This window comes from Ahaetulla prasina, chromosome 7 (assembly GCF_028640845.1).
Source record: "Ahaetulla prasina isolate Xishuangbanna chromosome 7, ASM2864084v1, whole genome shotgun sequence".
In the NCBI taxonomy this organism is placed as follows: Eukaryota; Metazoa; Chordata; class Lepidosauria; order Squamata; family Colubridae; genus Ahaetulla; species Ahaetulla prasina.
This window is the reverse complement of record NC_080545.1, coordinates 83,180,313-83,200,392: the sequence shown is the minus strand read 5'-3', so window position 1 is coordinate 83,200,392 and position 20,080 is coordinate 83,180,313. Positions and strand designations below refer to the sequence as shown.

The following is a 20,080-nucleotide window of genomic DNA, read 5'->3' as shown; positions in this document are numbered from 1 at the left end:
AACTCTTAAGGGTAAAATCAGTGAAAAATAACATTAGACAACTGTAATGAACTTGTGAGATTTGGGTTTTTAAAAAACATTTTGAGAGGTCTATTTCTGCTGCTGTATAATGAGGCCCATTGACATAAAAATTGGTAGGCCCATTGACATAAAAGAAGGCTTGGTAAGACTCAAAACTATTTTTTATGGCAGCAGAGGAAGCAAATAAAGCAAATAAATAATTAGTGAAAAAATAATAAACCCAAAACTAATGTGGAATACTCATCAGGATCAAATTCTTAAAAAGGGTTCAAGATTATTCAACTTGTTGGTTGATAGACAGCTACCAGATGATGCTGTGTACAACTATGCTATTTCAATATAGTAGTGGCCAAAATTGTGGAGACCTTTTGGGAAAAGTGTATTTTTGAGGTTTGATGGCTAATAACACCACTTTTTGGAGGGGGCATCTCAAGATAATCATATTCCACTGCTGGAAGGGCCTGGGAATAGCCCAGACCTTAACCCAATTGAAAATCTATGGAGCCGTTTAAAGAAACTTGTTAGTCAGAAGCCACCCAGCAATAAAACCCAGTTAATACAAGCAATCATTCAATCAATCTTGGTTCACATTATAACAGCTGCAGAACTAAAAGACTTGGTTCACTCCATGGGAAGATGTTGTAAGGCCGTAATTCATGATAAAGGTTACCCACTAAGTATTAACTGATATGGTGATAATTTTTGTACATCTTATTTTTTCTATGGTGATAATTTTTGTATATCTCGTTTCACTTTTCTTCTTTATAACTGCTATTCTAAGAGCAAAATTCTTCATAAAAGTTATTGCATTACATTCTTGATTAAATTATCTTTCCATTGATATAAAATTTTATGATACTACTCCCCCCCAAAAATTGCGTTATTCGCTAGTTTTAGAAAATACACTTTTCCCAAAAGGTTTCCACAATTTTGGCCACTACTGTATAAGCCATCCCTTTATACCTTCAGTTGGCAATGTGCGTAAGCTGTAAAAAAAGACTTGAATTGAGAAAAGACACTCACAAAATTAAGGCCCTGGTAGCGGTGTAGTTTGAATCCATTGACCACATAACTTGGTTTGTACTGACATTCTGGAAAGATCCGGCGGATATGGGATTTCCTTAAGAGAGGCACTGGGGAGATCAAAAAATAAATGAAAAAGGAGGCAATTGCAAAGGCTACATTTCCAAGCTGTCAAACATTATCTATCAAAACATTGAAGTCAGGTAGCAGGCCATCTTGAATTAATTTACGCAGTTTGGCTTCCTTCGTTTCTGAATATTAGGGCTACGCAGAGACTTCGAAAGAGGTGATTTGAAAAGCACGATAGTGCCAATGAAGCACTTCAGCTTCCCCAATTGTCTCTGCATGTATGTGCCTGCCCAGCCAGTTTGTTTTGCTGGTGGTTCCAGCAGAAGCATTGTCTACGCATAGACAAACATATATAAAAGCCCCCTGTCAGCTTTTGAAGCACAGCTGTGTGAGTCTTGTGAAGATCAGATTGTTCCAGAGGGTATTTGGGGAATGAGTTTTGGTCACTAGGAGGCTTATTTGGTCTTGTTTCTTTTTTGTATTAGATTTTTAAAAAAAAAGAAAAGACTATTCTTGCCCTACTGATGCAGCTGAACTCTAAAGAGCGGTCAAGCAGAACATCAGAATGTTTACATGCATAAATTGTGTCCCGGGGGTCAGCCTTCAGCATGTCAGCTGGATGTTCTGCAGTGTCCTGACTAGGCAGCATCTGGTTTGCCCGAGTGGCTGGTGTCTGTGGGATATGACCAACTTCATCCATTTTGAGAAGAGTTTCGTCTAAGAGATAAAGGAAGAAACACTAATGAAGTAACGATTGAAGTAGGATTCCTACCAATGAAGTGTGAATTCCTGACAGTTAGAACAATTAATCAGTGGAACAACTTGTCTCCAAAAGTTGTGGGTGCTCCAACACTGGAGGTTTTTTAGGAAGAGATTGGACAACAAATTGTCTGCAATGGTATAAGTCAGTGATAGCTAACCTTTTTGCCATCGCGTGCCAGGAGCGGGGGCCAGGCGGGTCGTGCGTGCGCGTGCCCACACCCATAAATCTATGTGCCCTGCCCCTGTGCATGCATGTGCGATCCCCTGCTCCCCCCTGCTACTGGCATGTGATGGCCCAGTAGGCCCGTTTTTCTCTCTCATCTGGCTCCAGAGCCTCTCTAAGAGTCTGGGGAGGGCGAAAACAGCCTTCCCCACCTCACGGAGGCCCTCTGGAGGTCAAAACAAGCCTGTTTCCCAACTTCCACTTGGACAGGAAGTGACTTTTTTGCTGTCCACAGCCTCCAGAGATTCCTAGAGAGGCTCTGGAAGCTGGGGACAGCAAAAAAGTCACTTCCTGTCCAACCGGAAGTTGGGAAACCGGGGTGGGAAAGGCCATTTTTGCCCTCCCCAGGCTCATAGAGAGACTCTGGAGTCAGGTGAGAGAGAAAAATGGGCCTTCCAAACCAGAGGCAGGAAACAGCCTAATTCCCTATTTCTGGTGGGCCCAGAAGCCCCAGGCTGAGCTTGCTTGCCCACTGATATGGCTATGGATATAGGTCCTTGATGGCGAACTGGTGGCATGTATGCCAGAGATGGCACGTGGAGCCCTTTCTCTGGGCATCAACACCGTCACCAGCTGCTCTTCTGGTTTCCAGTGTGCACATGCTGGTCTTTGCAAGTGCTAGAGTGCCAGAAAAGGGCCCAAAACAGTCTGAAAACCAGGCTGAAAACAGCCAAAACTGGCAAAAACAATGACATATGCACGCCAGCCAGCTGGTCTTTGGATTTCCACTGCTCCGGTGTGCGCAAAGACCAGCTGGCCAGCACGCACGCATATGCAGGAAAACTGAAGACCAGCTGGTCAGTGCGTGCATGTGCACCAGCCAGCTGGTCTTTGGGTTTCTGGCGCTCCAGTACATACACATGCACGCACATGCATACATGTTCCAGTATGGGCACTCGGTGCCAAAAAGGTCCACAATCACTGGTATAGGTTTTCCTGCCTAAGCAGGGGATTGGACTAGAAGACCTCCAAGGTCCCTTCCAGCTGTGTTATTCTATTCTATGATAGATGGGAGAATGGAGAAATAATTTATTTTTTTAGGACATGAGGCAGTACTTGAGAAAATATGACTTCTAGAAGACATCTAGTAGACTAGATTCGGTCTTCTTAGGTTGGCAATTTCCAGACAAAAAATCAAAAATTCTTAGCATGTCTAATGATCCCAGGATAGGAAATGCTGTCCTATGAAATTCTATGCTGTCTTTACCAATACTCCAATGTCAGGGGAATGAAATGATTTGAGGCATACTTAAAGGTCCCTTTTCTCCCAGTTGCCCTGTATCCATAGCCTTTCCATGCACTAGAAACAGAGATAGCACAGGGAGAAAATTACATCAACTCTGACCTGATATAGTTACATTTTCTCCCATTCTTTCAAACTTGTTACTTCATCTCTTCCACTCTGTTCTTAACATGCTTTTTTCCCTGTTAGAAAAAAGTCCATATCTTGGGGAACTTATACAGCCGTGATGGCAAACCTATGGCATGCGTGAGCCCTCTCTGCGGGCACGTGAGCCATTGCCAAGCTCAGCTTCACTGCGCATGCCTCCCGCCAACCAGCTGACTTTTGGGTCTCTGGCGCAGAGGCGGGACACATGAGGAAGATGTGCGTGCATGTGCGGGGGTCTCGTGCACATGTGTGGAGGTTGGTGGAGTGCAGGGGGAGCGGTGTGCCCCCTCATGCCAAAACGGGCCACAGGGGTGCGGTGCACTCCCCCACTTTTGGTCCCAGGCAGCTTCAGAGAGGCTTGCCAGGCCCAAAACGGGCCACGTGGGTCACGTGTGCATGCGCTGAGGGGCAGGGGGAATGCAGGGGGGTCACTTGCACATGCATGGGGGAGCTGGAGACGGGTCATGCGTGCATGCACGAGGCATGCTGGGGGGTATTCAGTAGTGGGTTGCTACCGGTTCTCCCCAGTTCGCAAGAACCAGTAGTAAACATTTTGAGTAGTTTGGAGAACCGGTAGTAAAAATTCTGCCTGGCTCTGCCCCCAATCTATTGCTGCCTCCCAACTCCCAGCTGATCGGCTAGAAGGAAAAAATCAAGACTCACTTGTCGAAGAAGAGAAAAAAAAAACAAGACACTGTCCCTTTAAATTGAGAAGCCAAGAAGCCTCCCAATTGATCGGCTCGCTTCTCAGCCAGGAAATCGCTTGGCAAAGAAGAAGTGGGGGAGGAAACGCTGTCATTTTAAATTGACAGAGGGGCTAGAAGCTCCTTTCTGGGTCAGCTGAACAATAAATTGGATAAGAGGAGGAATTCTTATATGATTCAATGTTTTTGAAGTTTTGAGGTTTGTGCAACATGGGCTTTGTGTTTCTATAAAGGTTTAGGCGATTTCCATTGTGAAGTATCCTGTCTTGAATGAGTTTTCTGCCTGCTTGTAAATGGAGCCGAACTTCCAGCTTCCACCTCTAAGCACCAGTAGCTGTTTTCTGTTTACAAAGTTTCCTTTATGCAGCTGGCAGGAATGTGGAATTCCAGGCAGGTTCCTTGCTAGCAGCTTGATTATTCCTTAATTATCTGGGATATTTTATTTGGGAAATGAAGAGGGGGGAGTTTGATTCCTTCCCAGAACAGATTAGTGGGGTGGGGAAGAAATGGGGATTTTGAAGTAACCTTCCCCTGGAGTGGGGAGGGAATGGAGATTTTAGGCTTGCTGTCAAACATCAGCCATAATACTAATGATTGTTTTGAACAATATGCAGGTTGTATTACATGAATGGCTATTTTATATGTGAAATTATGACTGAAACCTATATAGGTTCATACTGTCAGGAAGTTTGTCCTTAGTTTTAGACTGCTTCTCTCTATGTTGAGTTTCCATCCATTGCTTCTTGTTTTGCCTTCTGGTGCTTTGGAAAATACTTTCCCCCCACTTCTTTCTAGCAGCCCCTTAAACGACTGTTGTCTATCATACTCTTGGGCAAAGCATGTGAGCCATTTCCTCCTTTTAGTGGTCCATAAAAGTGCATCTATAGCAGAGGTCTCTAACCTTGGCCACTTTTAAGACTTTAAGACAGCAAAGCTGGCTGAGGAATTCTGGGAGTTGAAGTCCATAAGTCTTAAAGTGGCCAAGTTTGGAGACCCCTGGTCTATAGTATGTAGATAATAAAGTTGAAAAAAGGTGAACAACATTTTTGCAGAACTATAGATACGTTGAGGCTGGGTGTGACAAGGAATGGCTGGGAGGGGAGAGATATTGAGTTGGCCACGCCTACCCAGTCACATGACCATCAAGCCACACCCACCATCACATGACCATCAAGCCACACCCACAAAATAAGCCACGCCCACAGAACTGGTAGTAAAAAAATTTAGAACCCACCTCTGGGGGTATTGCATTATGGGTGTGGGCATGCACGCACGTGACCCCCCTCACGCTCCCTATGCTTTTGGCACTCAACGGCAAAACGGTTAGCCATCACTGTTATAGAGCTACTACTGGAAGAGAAGCCACGGGTTGTGCCCAGAAGGTCTATTTTCCAGATCCAGCTGGTGTGCCAGTTGGGAATATAACTAGAGCAAGAGGACCTTGCTAGAGTGACTCGCAATATCATTACGTCTGGGCTCCTGCAATGCCATAGAATGCATTTGAAGACCATATGAAAACTACAAGTGGTCCAAAACGAAGTAGTTCACATGTCGCCAGGTGCTCAGTGCTTTGAGTTTGTGACATTCATTTTGTGAGCCTTACGTTGATTGTCAATAGGTTTCGAAGGCAAATCAAAGTGCTGATTTAAATCTCCAATGCCCTTATATGGAATGGCATCTGGAGATCTTCAGAACCACCTCTTACTAACCAGATTTTACTGAAATATCACTCGGGGGAAATTTCTGATAGTGTCCTATTTAGAATAGAATAGAATAGAATAGAATAGAATAGAATAGAATAGAATAGAATAGAATAGAATTTTTTACTGGCCAAGTGTGATTGGACACACAAGGAATCTGTCTTGGTGCATATGCTCTCAAGTGTACATAAAAGAAAATATACCTTCATCAAAGTACAACACTTACAACACTTAATGATAGTCATAGGGTACAAATAAGCAATCAGGAAACAATATCAATATAAATCGTAAGGATACAAGCAACAAAGTTACGGTCATACTGTCATAAGTGGAAGGAGATGGGTGATGGTAATGATGAGAAGATTATTCTGATAAATAAGAGACAGGAATGGCCCTAAATGTTGTTTCTGTGATAGCTTCAGTTTTCTGAATAGTTTCCCACTGGCCCCATCGTCAACTTTAGAACATCTACAGTAGTTATACTTCAGAGAACTATAATATGGCATAACATCATCCACAAAGGTGTCAATAAATAACAAAAGGTTATTTCATCTCATTTGATAGGAACATATAGTAAAGGACCATTAAATGGAGCCTTAGTCAAGAAACTGTACTAATCAATTTTGTCTCTTGACACCCAGTGAAATCCACCAAATATCTAAATATATTTAGAAAACATCTGTTTTCTGTGCGCTAGGCATTTGTGACAATGCATTTCAGATAAAAAGGGGTAATGAAGTCAGAAAAGAATGGCTACAGTTTGGTGGCAAAGACTTACCAACATAAAGGGAGAGGAATTCAGAATCAATCATTGTAAATTTGGCTTCAGGATCATCCAATCTCCACTGAAAGAAGACAGACGCGTAAAGATTTTATAGATTTGTTAACTGGGACAGAAAACAGATTAATCTAAATGCACCTTAACTACAGTGGCCTTTCAGGAAAGAAAACCTAATGATTTACGGACTTCTGGAAGAATACTGTTGAGCTGTGTTTGATTTTCCAGGTTACAATTTCTGATCGACAAAGTCAAGGGAACTATTTCAGAAGTATTTTGTACAGTTAGTGATTGAGATACAATTTGATCTGAAATTTTAGGACTTGCTTCACTCAGCAGAAGAGCTTCGCAAAGTTAATAGTAGAGAGTACAATTTAGTACAACTGAATTGAGTATGACCAGAGGTGGGTTTCAGGAGATTCTGACCAGTTCTGCAGAACTGGTAGCGGGAATTTTGAGTAGTTTGGAGAACTGGTAGTAAAAATTCTGATTGGCGCTGCCCCCATTTATTCTTTGCCTCCCGAGTCCCAGCTGATTGGGAGGAAATGGGGATTTTGCAGTAACCTTCCCCTGGAGTGGGGAGGGAATGGAGATTTTATAATATCCTTCCCCTGCCACGCCCACCAAGCCATGCCCAGCAAGCCACACCCACAGAACCGGTAGTAAAAAAATTTGAAACCCACCACTGGATTTAATGGTATAAGAACATGGAACCAACAGATTCTATTTGGGTCTCTGGAATATGATAAACTTAACAGGTAGGATGTGAGATACATGCAATCTTTTCTTTATTTTTTCCCCTCTTCAGTTTCGTCTCCCTCCTCCCCCTTTTCCACCTAGAGACACTTAAGGTGGTTTTGAGCATTTTGACTAATTTAACTATCTGATTCATTGTTGATATGGGAAATTGCTACTACGATTAACTTTACACGCTGTATCAGATAGAAGATGCTCTGTCTGACAAGAAGAAATGAAAAACTTGGTCCATGAAAATTGTCTATTGCCAAAACTCCTAAATCAAATCCCTGTACAGATAACCAAATACAAATCTAGCCAATGAACTTACTGCAACTTCCACATGATCTGTTCCTTTGTCATCCTGCTTGTGCAGAATTTCAAAGTAATATTTGTTTGCAGCTGATAATCTGTAAGGGAAGATCAGAGATTAAAAGCAAAGTAAGTCTTTTGCTATCAATACAGAGTATTAAAGTAATAGCGTGGTGCGGTGGCGTAGAGGTGGATCTCTTGCCGCACAATCCGGAAGCTGTGAGTTCGATCCTGGGTAGAGGCAGATATTTCTCTCTCTGGGCACACTGAGAATATATCTGCTGAACAAAACTCCGCATTGGTGACAGGAAGGGCATCCGGCCATTAAAACCCTCTGCTAGCTCCACTCAGTTGCCCAGACTCCACCCCGCCAGGGATTATGGGGTCATTAAAAGATTTTGATGATGATGATGACAGTGTATTAAAGTTATTGAAAATAAAGAGGACATTTTGGACTAGTTTCCAAGAAAAGCATAAACCCACTTGTTCAGGGCAATGATGAGATTACTTTCTTCTCACGTGAGAAGTCCCACGTGGGGCTGTTTTCTTCACGTCTTCTCTTGATTCAACTTTCTATCTAAGGGGTCCCACCTCTAGGTTCTATAATATTTTGGACCTTCTCGGTGGTAAAGTCAATCAATTAGCCAGGCATAGTAATATTATGGCAGGCTAAAGGAGAAAACCACAATACGTTCTTTGTGCATGTTGAATTCCAGCGTATGGAGCATCCAATGTACAGATGATTAAGGTGCCATATGATCATTTCAATCAATCCATTAATAACATGTGAATGTATACCTGGCATTTGAAAAATGTGGAAATAAAGCATGGCAAATGGTAAAAAAGATGTTGAGACTCTAGAAAGAGTGCAGAGAAGAGCAACAAAGATGATTAGGGGACTGGAGGCTAGAACATATGAAGAACGGTTACAGGAACTCGGTATGTCTAATTTAATGAAAAGAAGAACTAGGGGAGACATGATAGTAGTGTTCCGGACTTCCGGTTTGGCACCGTAGGTGATGGCGGTGATCTTTACGATCACCAACCTCTGGATTATGTGGAATCGCTAGGACAGCTTAAATCTGCTGTCCAGCGGTTCGGAAAACCCCTTCTTCGGGAGAAGGAGAAGGTGGTGAGCTGAGGGCAGAGGTTGAATTTCCCTAAAGCCCCTGAGAAAAAAGGGGTTTGAAGGGTTAAGTTCCCTCCAGTAACCCGAAGTGCTCCAGATCCGAGGATTCTTCTGCTTTGGCGGAACCAATCACCACGACCAAACGCCGAGATTTATTTTGGACAATAAAGGATTATACCGGACAGAACGAAAGTGGGAGAACTTTATGCAAGTAGCCAAGCCGATTCCCCGATACTTTGTAACAAGCTTGAAAACAGTAAAAAAATGGAGGCGAATTGTTAACAAGTTAACGAGTGGAAAGCGAAAGTGATACTTTCAGCGTTTGTCTGCAGTTGGTAATTTGCATGTTACTTGCTTCTTTTACTCTTTAACTCTTTGCTGCCTGCTGATAGAATCTAGGGGAGATTTTTAAATACTGCTTTAAAAGACTGTGTTTTTTAGAGGTTAAGAAGATTTAAAGTGAATATTAAGTTGGAAATAAATAAATATATAATTTTATAGAAGATGGCAGCCAAACAATTAAAGTCTACTGTAACAAAGAGCTCTGGAACTTTATCAGCTGGTGCCTCTCCAGCTCATACAGCAGAGACTAGAACATTGAATTTAGAGGCGTTACAAGAGAACTTAAAAGGCTTTATAGAAGAAAAATTTAAAGTAATAACTGATGAGATGTCTGAAATGAAAGAGCAGATATCAGAAATTAAAGTGGGAAATAAAGAAATTAAAGAAGGATTTGTAATGGCAGTACGAAGTTTGGCAACGAATGTGATTTTATTGGAGGAGGAGGTTGAAGAAATTAAGCAACATAATTTAAAATTAGAAAATAAAATGGATGAATTTCAAAGTAAAATGGAAAAAACAGAGGATGAAATAGTTTTGATACAATATAGAAATATGGAATTTGCTCTTAGAATTCGAGGTTTGAAAGAAAATAAGGAAGAGAATTTAAGGAAATTTTTCTGAAGTATTTGCTGAGATATTAGCAGCTCGTCCAGCAGATGTGGCTTATCAAATTGATAAAATATATCGTGTGAATTCTTGGATAGCAAGGCAAAAAAGTTGCCAAGGGATGTTGTTATTTATTTTACAAACAGAACAGTGAGAAATCAGATTTTGCAAGCTTCATATAAGGGGAGAAGATTCAGATTGCTGGTCAAGATATTTTGATATTAAAGGAAATTCCACCAAAATGTTAAGGGCGAGGAAGGAATTTGCCTTCCTGGTGAATGAACTTAAAAACATCAGATTGAATATAGATGGGATATTCCAACTGGTATAATAGTATATTATGCAGGAAAGTACATCGTTTCAATACAGTTGGAAAAGCAAGAGAATTTTATGTTGAGGTATTAAAGTTGGAAGTCTTCCCCATTGGAAGCTAGAAGAAGGAGGCTGAAGTGAAGGAAGAGAAGTGAAGCAGGTACAAGAACAGATTGTGATGGAAGAAGATTTATTACAAGTGTTGGAAATACCTACGACGGGTTTAGATTCAAAAGAACAAAGGCTGACAAGAGCTGCTGCTAAACGCAAGGAACAAGAGATGAAGGCACAACAACAACTGGCAACTACTACAACGGAAACAGTGGGAGGAGCAAGGCCTAAAGTAAAATGTGATCTGGCTGGTGTTCCAAAAGTTTCCTATCTTGGAATGTTAATGGCCTGAATTCACCGTAGAAGAGAAGGAAAGTATTTCATTATTTGAAACAATTTAAAATGACATTACCTGTTTACAAGAAACACATATTAGATCTTGCTAAATGTTGGAGATGCGATTGTGAAGATGCTACTTATTACCATATATGGTGGACTTGTAAAAAAGTTAAAGCATTTTGGATTAAAGTATGGTGGATCATGCAGAATATTTTGAAAAGAAGATTAAGTTTACTCCAGTTCTTTCTACTAGGAATAATTATGGACTATACAGCTATAGAGACTAAATTGATTTTGAACTTAATAACAGTCGCAAGACTTTTGATTGCTCAGTATTGGAAGAAAGAAGAATTACCTACAATCAAGAATGGACACTCAAAGTATCAAATCTGGCAGAGATGACAAAATCTCCGCTTACTTGAAAGACTATACACTAGAAAATATATTTTAGAATGGAAAATGTGGATTGATTATATTTAAAATAAGTATCAGATAAAAAAATATTGAATAGCATATGAGTAAATTTAGGAAATATTTTGTATTAGATATATTTTTGAAGGAGAGGGAATTGAGAGTGTGACTAAGTGTGGTGTGACTAGAGATTATAATTTAGGAATTATTTTGGATTATGATTGTTAGTTTTGATACCCTGCATTTTGTTCTGGGAAGTCGGGATGGGGGTGGGGGTAAGGGGAGGGAATTGGGGGTTTGGTAGAGATGGAGTGATGGTTAATGTACAGGGATTATTGAAGAAATATAATTAATGTAGGATCGGGTCTGCATAGTTACCATTTTAGAACGGTGAGGAGGGAGAAAAGAGAGAGTAGGAGGTAGGAAAGAGGAGAAGAGGAAGGAAGAGGGATAGTAGAGGGAGAAGGAAGGTGTAGGGTGGAGGGAGGAGCGGATGTAGATAAGAGAAGGAGAGGAAGGTTTGGAAAGTAAAAGAAGGTAGAAGAGGGAAGAGTGTTAAAAAGGGGGGTGGTGACTGGGCAAGCCCGACTAATTGTATATAACTGTACATTGGATGAATTATTTGATGTGATTGTAAAAATAAAACTTTTTATAATGATAGTAGTGTTCCAATATCTCAAGAGTTGCCACAAAGAAGAGGGAGACAAACTATTCTCCAAAGCACCTGAGGATAGAGCAAGAAGCAATGGGTGGAAACTAATCAAGGAGAGAAGCAACTTAGAATTAAGGACAGTTGGAACAATTAATAAGTGGAACAACTTGCCTGCAGAAGTTGTGAATGCTCCAACATTGGAAAAATTTAAGAAAATGTTGGATAACCATTTGTCTGAAATGGTGTAGGGTTTCCTGCCTGGGCAGGGGGTTGGACTAGAAGGCCTCCAAGGTCCCTTCCAACTCTATTATTATTATTAGATGCTCTTCCCTTACTGCTGGGTTAAAGCACTAGCCAACTATCCTTAAGTCAGTCGAAAATTACACCGGGGTGACATTGAGTGTGCTTATATTGCCAATCCTTATTGGCCTCTTGCTCTGTGTCGCTACTAAATTGAATTGTCCTAATACAGCATGAGCACTGCGTGATTGGTCAGAGTTCTCATGCTTTGTTTTCTCCCTCTTCCACTCATCACTGGTTGGGGTGAAAAAGACCCCCATTATTGGTACTGCAGGATAATTTTGAAGCACCCACTAAACATCTCAGTTAGCCTCTAATGTGATGGGTAGGGAAGCACCTTGTGTCTGCCACTGAATCTAGTTGCCTTAAAGAGGGAAACGCTCCTTTAACATTGCTACATCGAGGGATGACATAAACCTGTCTCACTCGTGAGTTAGGAACAAAAGGAGAGCCATCCCAAGGAAAATTGGTATAAACAAGATATTGTTATGGTCTGCCACCAGCCTGTGGACCTGGCAGCGGAGTCAGACAGTAAGGAGGCTGGGGAGAATGTTGAGCCAGTATTGGAGTCAGGGGAAGGCCCAGACGAGGGTTCTGCATCGGAGGCAGAGATGGGGCCAGGGCCATCTGGGAGGAATGTGCGGACTCCGGAGCCTCCAGAGGTGGACAGCAGAGAGGCAGAGGAACAGGAGGAGCCTGTTCCTACTGCACGCATGTGAAGAGCTACCAGAAGGCAAGAGCAGCTGAAGAAAAAAGGACAACTCGGGAGTAAGGCCAGAAGATGATTGGCCACTCCCATAAGACTTAAAAGAGCAGCAACGAGCCTTTGGGTTCTTTGTAGGAAAGCAACATTGATTTCCGTGCTTCTCGTCAGCATCTCTTGAACTTTGGGGGGGTTTGGCCAAGAAAAGCAGGTTGCCAAAGACATCAAAGGTTGGTGATAAGGCCAACATATTGGTTATTAAGAATTTTGTTTTGAATTAATTCTCAGCTGTTTTAAGAAAATAAGTTGGTTGAGGACTGAATTGTATTTAGAAATCAATACTTGGGCCATGGTCACAACAGATATTGACAGAAGTTGTTTATGTCAAAGTTAGTGCAAATGGGGAAACAGCCCTGGGGAAAAGAGCGCTCAATAATGTGGGATCCTTGGTAGTCTCTGAGCTTGGTGTTTTTCTTGCAGACGTTTCATTATCAAACGAGGTAACATCATCAGTGTCCAGCACATTAGCACTGGTGATGCTATCTGGTTTTAGTATTGTGATGTCTGCAAGAAACCCACCAAACTCAGAGAGCACCAAGGATCCCACGGTTCAACCTGAACCTCTTCTAGTCTATTGGCTCAATAGACATGCAGAAAATTGTACAAATATTCTCTTCTATTGGATCAATAGATGTGCAGAAAATTGTACCACTGGCCACTAGGGAGCACTCTGAAATTATTTTGAGCAAGTAAAAACTCCACTTGCAAATATTTTGAAGTCACAGTGATTTAGAAATATTTGAAACACACACACACACACACACACACACACAAACAAAATGACAAAAGACTTGCAAACTGAGTTTAAGATAGGAAAGAAGATACGGCTACCTGGATTGCATCCAGTTGAGTAATGTACAAAACAGAATTAAGATCTCCGCTTACTCACTTCACAAGCCTTGACTTTTGGCTCCTGAACTTCCCAAATTCACCTGGTGCCGTCCACTCTTTTCCAGTCTGAACAAAGATACAAAACATTCCTTTTATGTTAGGCTCTAGTCGCACAAAGCCCAAACACATTTTTTTTCACTCGCTATGTAATTGTGTACAAGAGATTAACCACAGATTAAATAACAAAATAAACATCTTCAATGGTAGTTAAAAACAGGAATGCTCTTGACTGCTATTTGCTCCTGGCCTTAGAGATGGAAAAAGCATTTCTGTCAAAGCTGGATGAGAGATATAAGAAGAGATGAACTGTAGAAGCGGAAGAGGTTTTTCAGCTGCTAGATTTGCAATTTGCTACAGTGTCGTTCTTGGCTGACCCACATTTAGATGGGCGCACTGTGGCTGTGACTGAGTAAATGGGGCCAAAAGGAGAAGCGGAGATGGAGCAAAAATTAGGAGCTATTAATATTGAATGAATGTATACAGGCATGCATGCGTGAATGAATGGATGAAATAAGACATTTCGAGAGCCGGCTAACACAGACAAAAAGCATGAAAATTTTAGAAGGTAGGATAGCATGCTCTTACACCTTTTGTCGCCATTTTTTAATTTTATAAAGTTAAAAAAAAAATCTTGCTTTTAAAATATCCAAATCCTTTCTAAATGTGACTTCGTATGACAATAATCCATAAATGTAAATTTATAACGTTCTGCCTATTTTTCATTATCATCTTCATTTGTGTAACCCAGGGATAGTCAACCTTTTTATACCTACCGCCCACTTTTGTATCTCTGTTAGTAGTAAAATTTTCTAACTGCCCACCGGTTCCACAGTAATGTGCCGTGTATCGATGTCTGCGCGTGCCACTTGCGCATCGTGGATTGTTTTGGGGGGGCACCGGCTACCAGCTCTGCTTGTCTGTTACAGCTGGGTGGTGTGGGGGAGATGCATGAGCTATTCTGGGACGAGGCTCTTTTGTTTGCGGTCAAACTAAATTGTCACGGGGAATTTTATGAAAACCTAATGACAATGTTTTTAAATAATGCTATGAAATTTTTTTAAAAAGTCAATTAAATTAAAAAAAGGAAAGTGCTTCAGTATCGGACAAAACCCCTACTGCCCACCATGAAAGCTCAAATGCCCACTAGTGGGAGGTAGGGACCAGGTTGATTACCACTGGTGTAACCCAAACATCACAAGAGAGTTTATTTTCGTAGTTTGAGATCATGAAAACTAGAATCAGAATCCCTATGGCCCTTGAATTAATAGATCCAACATATTATAAACATATGTGGTTATGACAAGTTACTGTGATATATACCCTTAACTCTTCTGGAGTTCTATGTTACGTTGGTTGTCTGTAGATAATAGAATTAAATGGGAAACTGTTTTAGATTATTTTCTCATTTTATTGTTACAGCATTTCTCATTTTGTATCCTGCTACAAATCCGACAATTGGTATCCCTGGTCTCTGTAATAGTCCCAGGTAATTCTATAATTCTTAATACACTATGGCCGTGATGGCGAACCTATGGCACGTGTGCCACAGGTGGCACGCAGCACTTTTTCTATGGGCATGCGAGTTGTCACCCCAGTTCCGCTGTGCATGCGCATGCCCCTCCCACCAGCCAGCTGGTTGTCGGATCTCTGCCACGCATGTGTCGGGGGTAGGGGGTGTGCAGGTGGGCGTGTGCATTAGGGTGCATGGAGGGGCCACATGCACATGCATGGTGGGGCAGGACGCATGTGCGGGGACCGCACACATCACATTTTGGGGGTTCGGGCAAACATGCATGCATTCTCGCACATGCGTGTATTTCTTTGGACACTCAGTCCAGAAAAGGTTAGCCATCACTGCACTATGGGATACCATTCAAGAATATATGACAGCTGTTAGACATAAAGATATAATGGTTGAAGCATTAATTAACCTCAATAGTAAATCGATATAATAAAGTTGTATTGATTTCAAGTGCATAATATTTATTAATTTTTACAGACAACCAATTCCCTCTTTTCCTTTGAAGTGAAGCAACAGCAAAAGCACTTAGACTTACATACAGCTTTACAGCTCTCTCTAAGCAGTTTACAGAGTCAGCCTCTTGTCCCCCAACAATCTGCACCCTCATTGTACCGACCTCGGAAGGATGGAAGGCTGAGTCAACCTTGAGCCTGGTGAGATTTGAACTGCCAGATTGCAGGCAGTCGGCAGTCAGCAGAAGTAGCCTGCAGTACTGCCCTCTAACCACTGTGCCACCAAGTGTATGTTGTACATGAAGTAAAGAATTGAAAGAACGTGGTTGATTACCTTGCCTATGCTGGCCATCAGTTGAAGCTCTGAGAAGTTTTTCCCTTGGCTCAGCCAAAACTCGGCATTGTCATCAGCCCCAATCGCAAACTGAAACATACCTGCAGAAATTTAAAGGCAAAACTGGATTTAAAAGTAAGAAATATTCGAAAAAGATGGGCAATGGTGTTCCATGCCAGTGGAAGCAGAGTGATGTATCTTTAACAAAAAAATATCATCTCTATTGAATGATATAATGATGTTTCTTTAATATTTCACATGGTAAGAATTTGCAAAAATTGGAATAAATCCGCTAGCAGTACAAACAGTTAAACCTTTTGGGATATATATCTGCACTCTTAACTGATATTCAAGGAGAACCATTTTCCTAATGTGTATTAATGCGATTTACTTTTTTTAACCATCCATATTTTTACCATCTACCAAAGAAGTCCAGCTAGCATCAGTTGTGATGCCACATATCCATTTAAGAAGTTTCAAACAAAGAAGTACCTACAATAGAAGAATGGATATTGAAGGTTGCCAATTTGGCTGAGATGGCGAAGATATCAGCCTTTTTGAAAGACAATACGCAAGAAAGATACTTAAAGGAATGGAAAAAATGGATTGACTATATTCAACGTAGATATCAGACTAAGAGTTATCAGACTGTTTTTGAATGATTATGATGCATTATTCTTGATTGTTTTTGGGGGAAGTTAGGAATTGATGATTGTAGGGGTATAATTTAGTTGGGATGAAAATTTTTTAGCATATGTTTGTTTTATTTTTAACTATACCTTGTGCCCGTTCCGGGAAGTCGGGGGGGGGGGGGAGGGGGGTTGCGAAGGGAGGGGAGAGGAGGGGGGGAAAGGGGGAAAAAATTTTGTAAAACTTTTTGAATAAAAAAAAAAAAAGAAGTTTCAAACACAACTTACCTCTGGAGCTTATACAAATTTGTACTGTACAGGTAGTCCTTGACTTACAACATTTAGTGACTGTTCGAAGTTACAACAGCACTGAAAAAAGTGACTTATGATTGGTTTTCACGCTTGTTGCAGCATCACATGGTCACATGATCAGAATTCAGATGCTTGGCCACTGGCTCGTATTGATGACGGTTGCAATGTCCTGTGGTCATGTGATCCCCTTGCGCGACCTTCTGACAAGCAAAGTCAATGGGGGGGGCCAGATTCACTTAACAACCATGCTATTAACTTGACAACTTCAGTGACTCACTTAGGAACTGTGGCAAGAAAATGGGACAAAACTCCCTCGACAAATGTCTCGCTCAGCAATGGGAAATTTTGGCTCCGTTGTGGTTGTAAGTCGAGGACTGCCTGTATTTGGTGAGGAGTGTAAATTTTAAACAGAAAAGACAAAAGAAATGTATAAACAGTAGAAAATGTAAGGGGTAATAATACAGAATAGAGCAAGAGGTGATAAACATTGAATACTGTCTCTGTGTCCAGAAACCCATGATAACTCCCAATTCAAACATGAATCTGCAATAAAAATGACACTGTCTAAAAAAAGGACTTGAATTTAGTGCAACAGATTTAAGCATATACTAATCTATGACATATATTCTGCCACACTCTTATGTATTTACTCAGCAGCAGTTCAGAATCTACATGTGGGCCTGCACAAGGGAGTAGCAAATATAAAGAACACATTAATAGCAGGAGTGACATACTCCCAGTTCGGACCGGATCGCTCGAACTGGTAACGATGGCGGTGGGTGGTTCGGAGAACTGGTAGCAAAAATCCCTGCCCTCCCCTCTGCATCCCCTGCTGAGCCGCGCAATCATCAGAGGTTTTTTTTTTTACTTTTAAAAGCATTTTTTCTTCAGCCGAAAAAATGTTTTTAAAAGTAAAAAAAAAAAGCCTCTGATGATCGCGCGGCTCAGCTGGGATCGTCTGAACCTTTTAAAAGCATTTTTAACAGCCTCTTTGGCTGAAGAGGCTGTAAAAAAATGCTTTCAAAAGGTTCTGGCGATCAGGCAACTCAGCTGGGATCATCAGAGGCTTTTAAAAGCATTTTTTCTACAACCTCTTCAGCTGAAGAGATTGTAGAAAAAATGCTTTTAAAAGTAAAAAAAAATTGGCCATGCACACCCAGTCACATTACCCCCACCACCAAGCCACACCCACAGAACCGGTAGTAACAAATTTTACATTTCTCTCCAGATTAATAGTGTTATCTCAAAGCTATGGAAGTCTCTTAGAGCCAAAATATTCCATACTTATAAAATTATTCATAGTACAGCCAATTCTACTCTCCCCTTACCATCTTTGTATGGATGCAGATAACCAAATATCCGCAATCCATAGTTTCTCCATTTTGGTGATACTGCTAGCTTCTTCAAAGTAGTCCGTGTCTAGAAGTATAAGAAAAAGGGAAATGTTAGCATTATGGAATTGAGCTGGAGTAAGATAAAGGAATGGAGTAGAAAGAACAAAAAGGAATAGTTAGGAATTATGAAATAAGATCAAGGCTATTCAGAGAAAAAGAGCACGGGCAATGACCAACTCGATGTCACTTACATCGAGGGGTGCCTTGCCGGCCTCTACTCACCCCTCCCCTGCCAGCCACTCCTCCCCTGGCTCCTTAGGGCCCCAATAGGAAGCAGTTGTTGGAGTTAAGCAGCAACCACGAGAAAGAATTGGCAAAACAGCTGGCTCAGCTCAAATTGGATCTGATCGAGAAGGAGGCTCAACAGAAGCACCTCATTGAGGACTACGAGCATAGGCTTTCCAAGCAGAGGGAAGACCTGCAGGAGTGCATGGCCAGGTACTGGCGCCTGGAGGCTCAGCGGGCTGAGATGGTCAGCCAGTTCCAGGCCATGATGCAGTCCCACTGGAATGAGGTCTTCTGGCTCTTCACCACCGGTGGTGCTTCCCTCCAGCTTTCACCCAAAGCCTTGCACCAGGAGGCTGAAGCAGACCCAGTTTGGAATTTCTGCCCCCCCTCCAACCCACACAAAAAGATCCCAAAGGGTGAGACTCTTTGTAGCAACACAAACGTTCATTGCATGTATCCAGCCCATGGGCCATAGCTTGAGGACCCCTGATTTAGTGCAATATAAAAAAATGCAAATAATTTTTCTGCGGACCACCAAAATTTTCTTGCGGACCACCAGTGGTCCACGGACCACCAGTTGGTGACTGCTGATCTATGTGATTGCTAGGAGTTGAAAACAACTTGATGGCACATTACCAATCGATGGACCTAAAAGGATACTCACATGAGGATATAAAGGAAAGTGAAGATTTCTCCTCAATTGTTCAATAGATCCACCACACCAGTCTTCAAAAACATGAAGATTGACTTGACCTTGGAACTGCAGATATATGAAAATGCAAGAGTTTTTGTTATCAAAACGCCCCTATAGCTGTTACATTATTTTACAACTAAATGGCTAAAGATTACAAGATAAATGAGCCGCTCAGGAAGGTTACATGGCATTCTCCATGAAAATGTAATCAACTAGGGTGATTTGCAAGTTGTGATTCTTAACTTGTGTTTAGGGATGACTGGTGGTTCACATGGGTACTGCAAATGGATCATATTCCAAGCACTGAACTAGATTTTTGTTTCTTTTTAAAAAATGGCCAAAATCTTGTGGGATTCCCAAATCTGGATATTTCAAATAGGAACACAATAATCTTATTTAACTCAGTTTGATCTAAATTTGACCCTTCAAAACCGATTGTGTGAACTCTATGGGCTGGGGGTGACTGAAGGTATCACTTTGCCAACCTCTGCCTTATATGGAGATCCTTAAACATAAAAAGTGGAAAGAGGGGCAAATAACTAAGGCAGAATATCAGCAAATAGCCCGAGCCTGTAAAGATGAAGTGAGGAAAGCTAAGGCTCACAATGAACAAAGGCTAGCGACAAAAGTAAAAAATAACAAAAAAAGCTTCTTCCAACATGTTAAAAACAAGAAAAAAGTCAAGGAAACAATTGGCCCATTGCTGGGAGAAAGTGGCAATAAGATGACAAGCAACAGGGAGAAAGCAGATCTACTTAACTCATATTTTGCATCTGTCTTTACAAAAAAGGAAAAAACAATCCAACCTATCAAAAACAGCACTACAAAAAACAGATTAGAAACACAAGTTAAAATAGGGAAGAAAATGGTAAGTGAACACCTGTCTACCCTAGACGAGTTCAAATCACCAGGACCGAATGGATTACACCCCAAGGTTCTGAAGGAACTGGCAGACGTGATCTCAGAACCACTGAACTATATCTTTCAAAGATCCTGGAGCAC

At 41.4% G+C, this 20,080-nt stretch overlaps 1 protein-coding gene across 2 annotated transcripts in view; it reads right to left on the bottom strand.

Moving 5' to 3' along the window:
* Window positions 1-20,080, bottom strand: part of B4GALNT3 (beta-1,4-N-acetyl-galactosaminyltransferase 3) — a 103,586-nt gene that overhangs the window by 20,480 nt on the left and 63,026 nt on the right. For both annotated transcript variants that reach the window (XM_058190261.1, XM_058190262.1), the window contains exons 4-11: window positions 19,049-19,144; window positions 18,091-18,181; window positions 15,822-15,922; window positions 13,512-13,579; window positions 7,737-7,815; window positions 6,671-6,737; window positions 1,687-1,830; window positions 1,045-1,154 (exon numbers count right to left, since the gene is read on the bottom strand). In XM_058190261.1, the coding sequence (XP_058046244.1) occupies window positions 1,045-1,154; window positions 1,687-1,830; window positions 6,671-6,737; window positions 7,737-7,815; window positions 13,512-13,579; window positions 15,822-15,922; window positions 18,091-18,181; window positions 19,049-19,144 (756 nt within the window). The remainder of the gene's footprint in view (window positions 1-1,044; window positions 1,155-1,686; window positions 1,831-6,670; window positions 6,738-7,736; window positions 7,816-13,511; window positions 13,580-15,821; window positions 15,923-18,090; window positions 18,182-19,048; window positions 19,145-20,080) is intronic.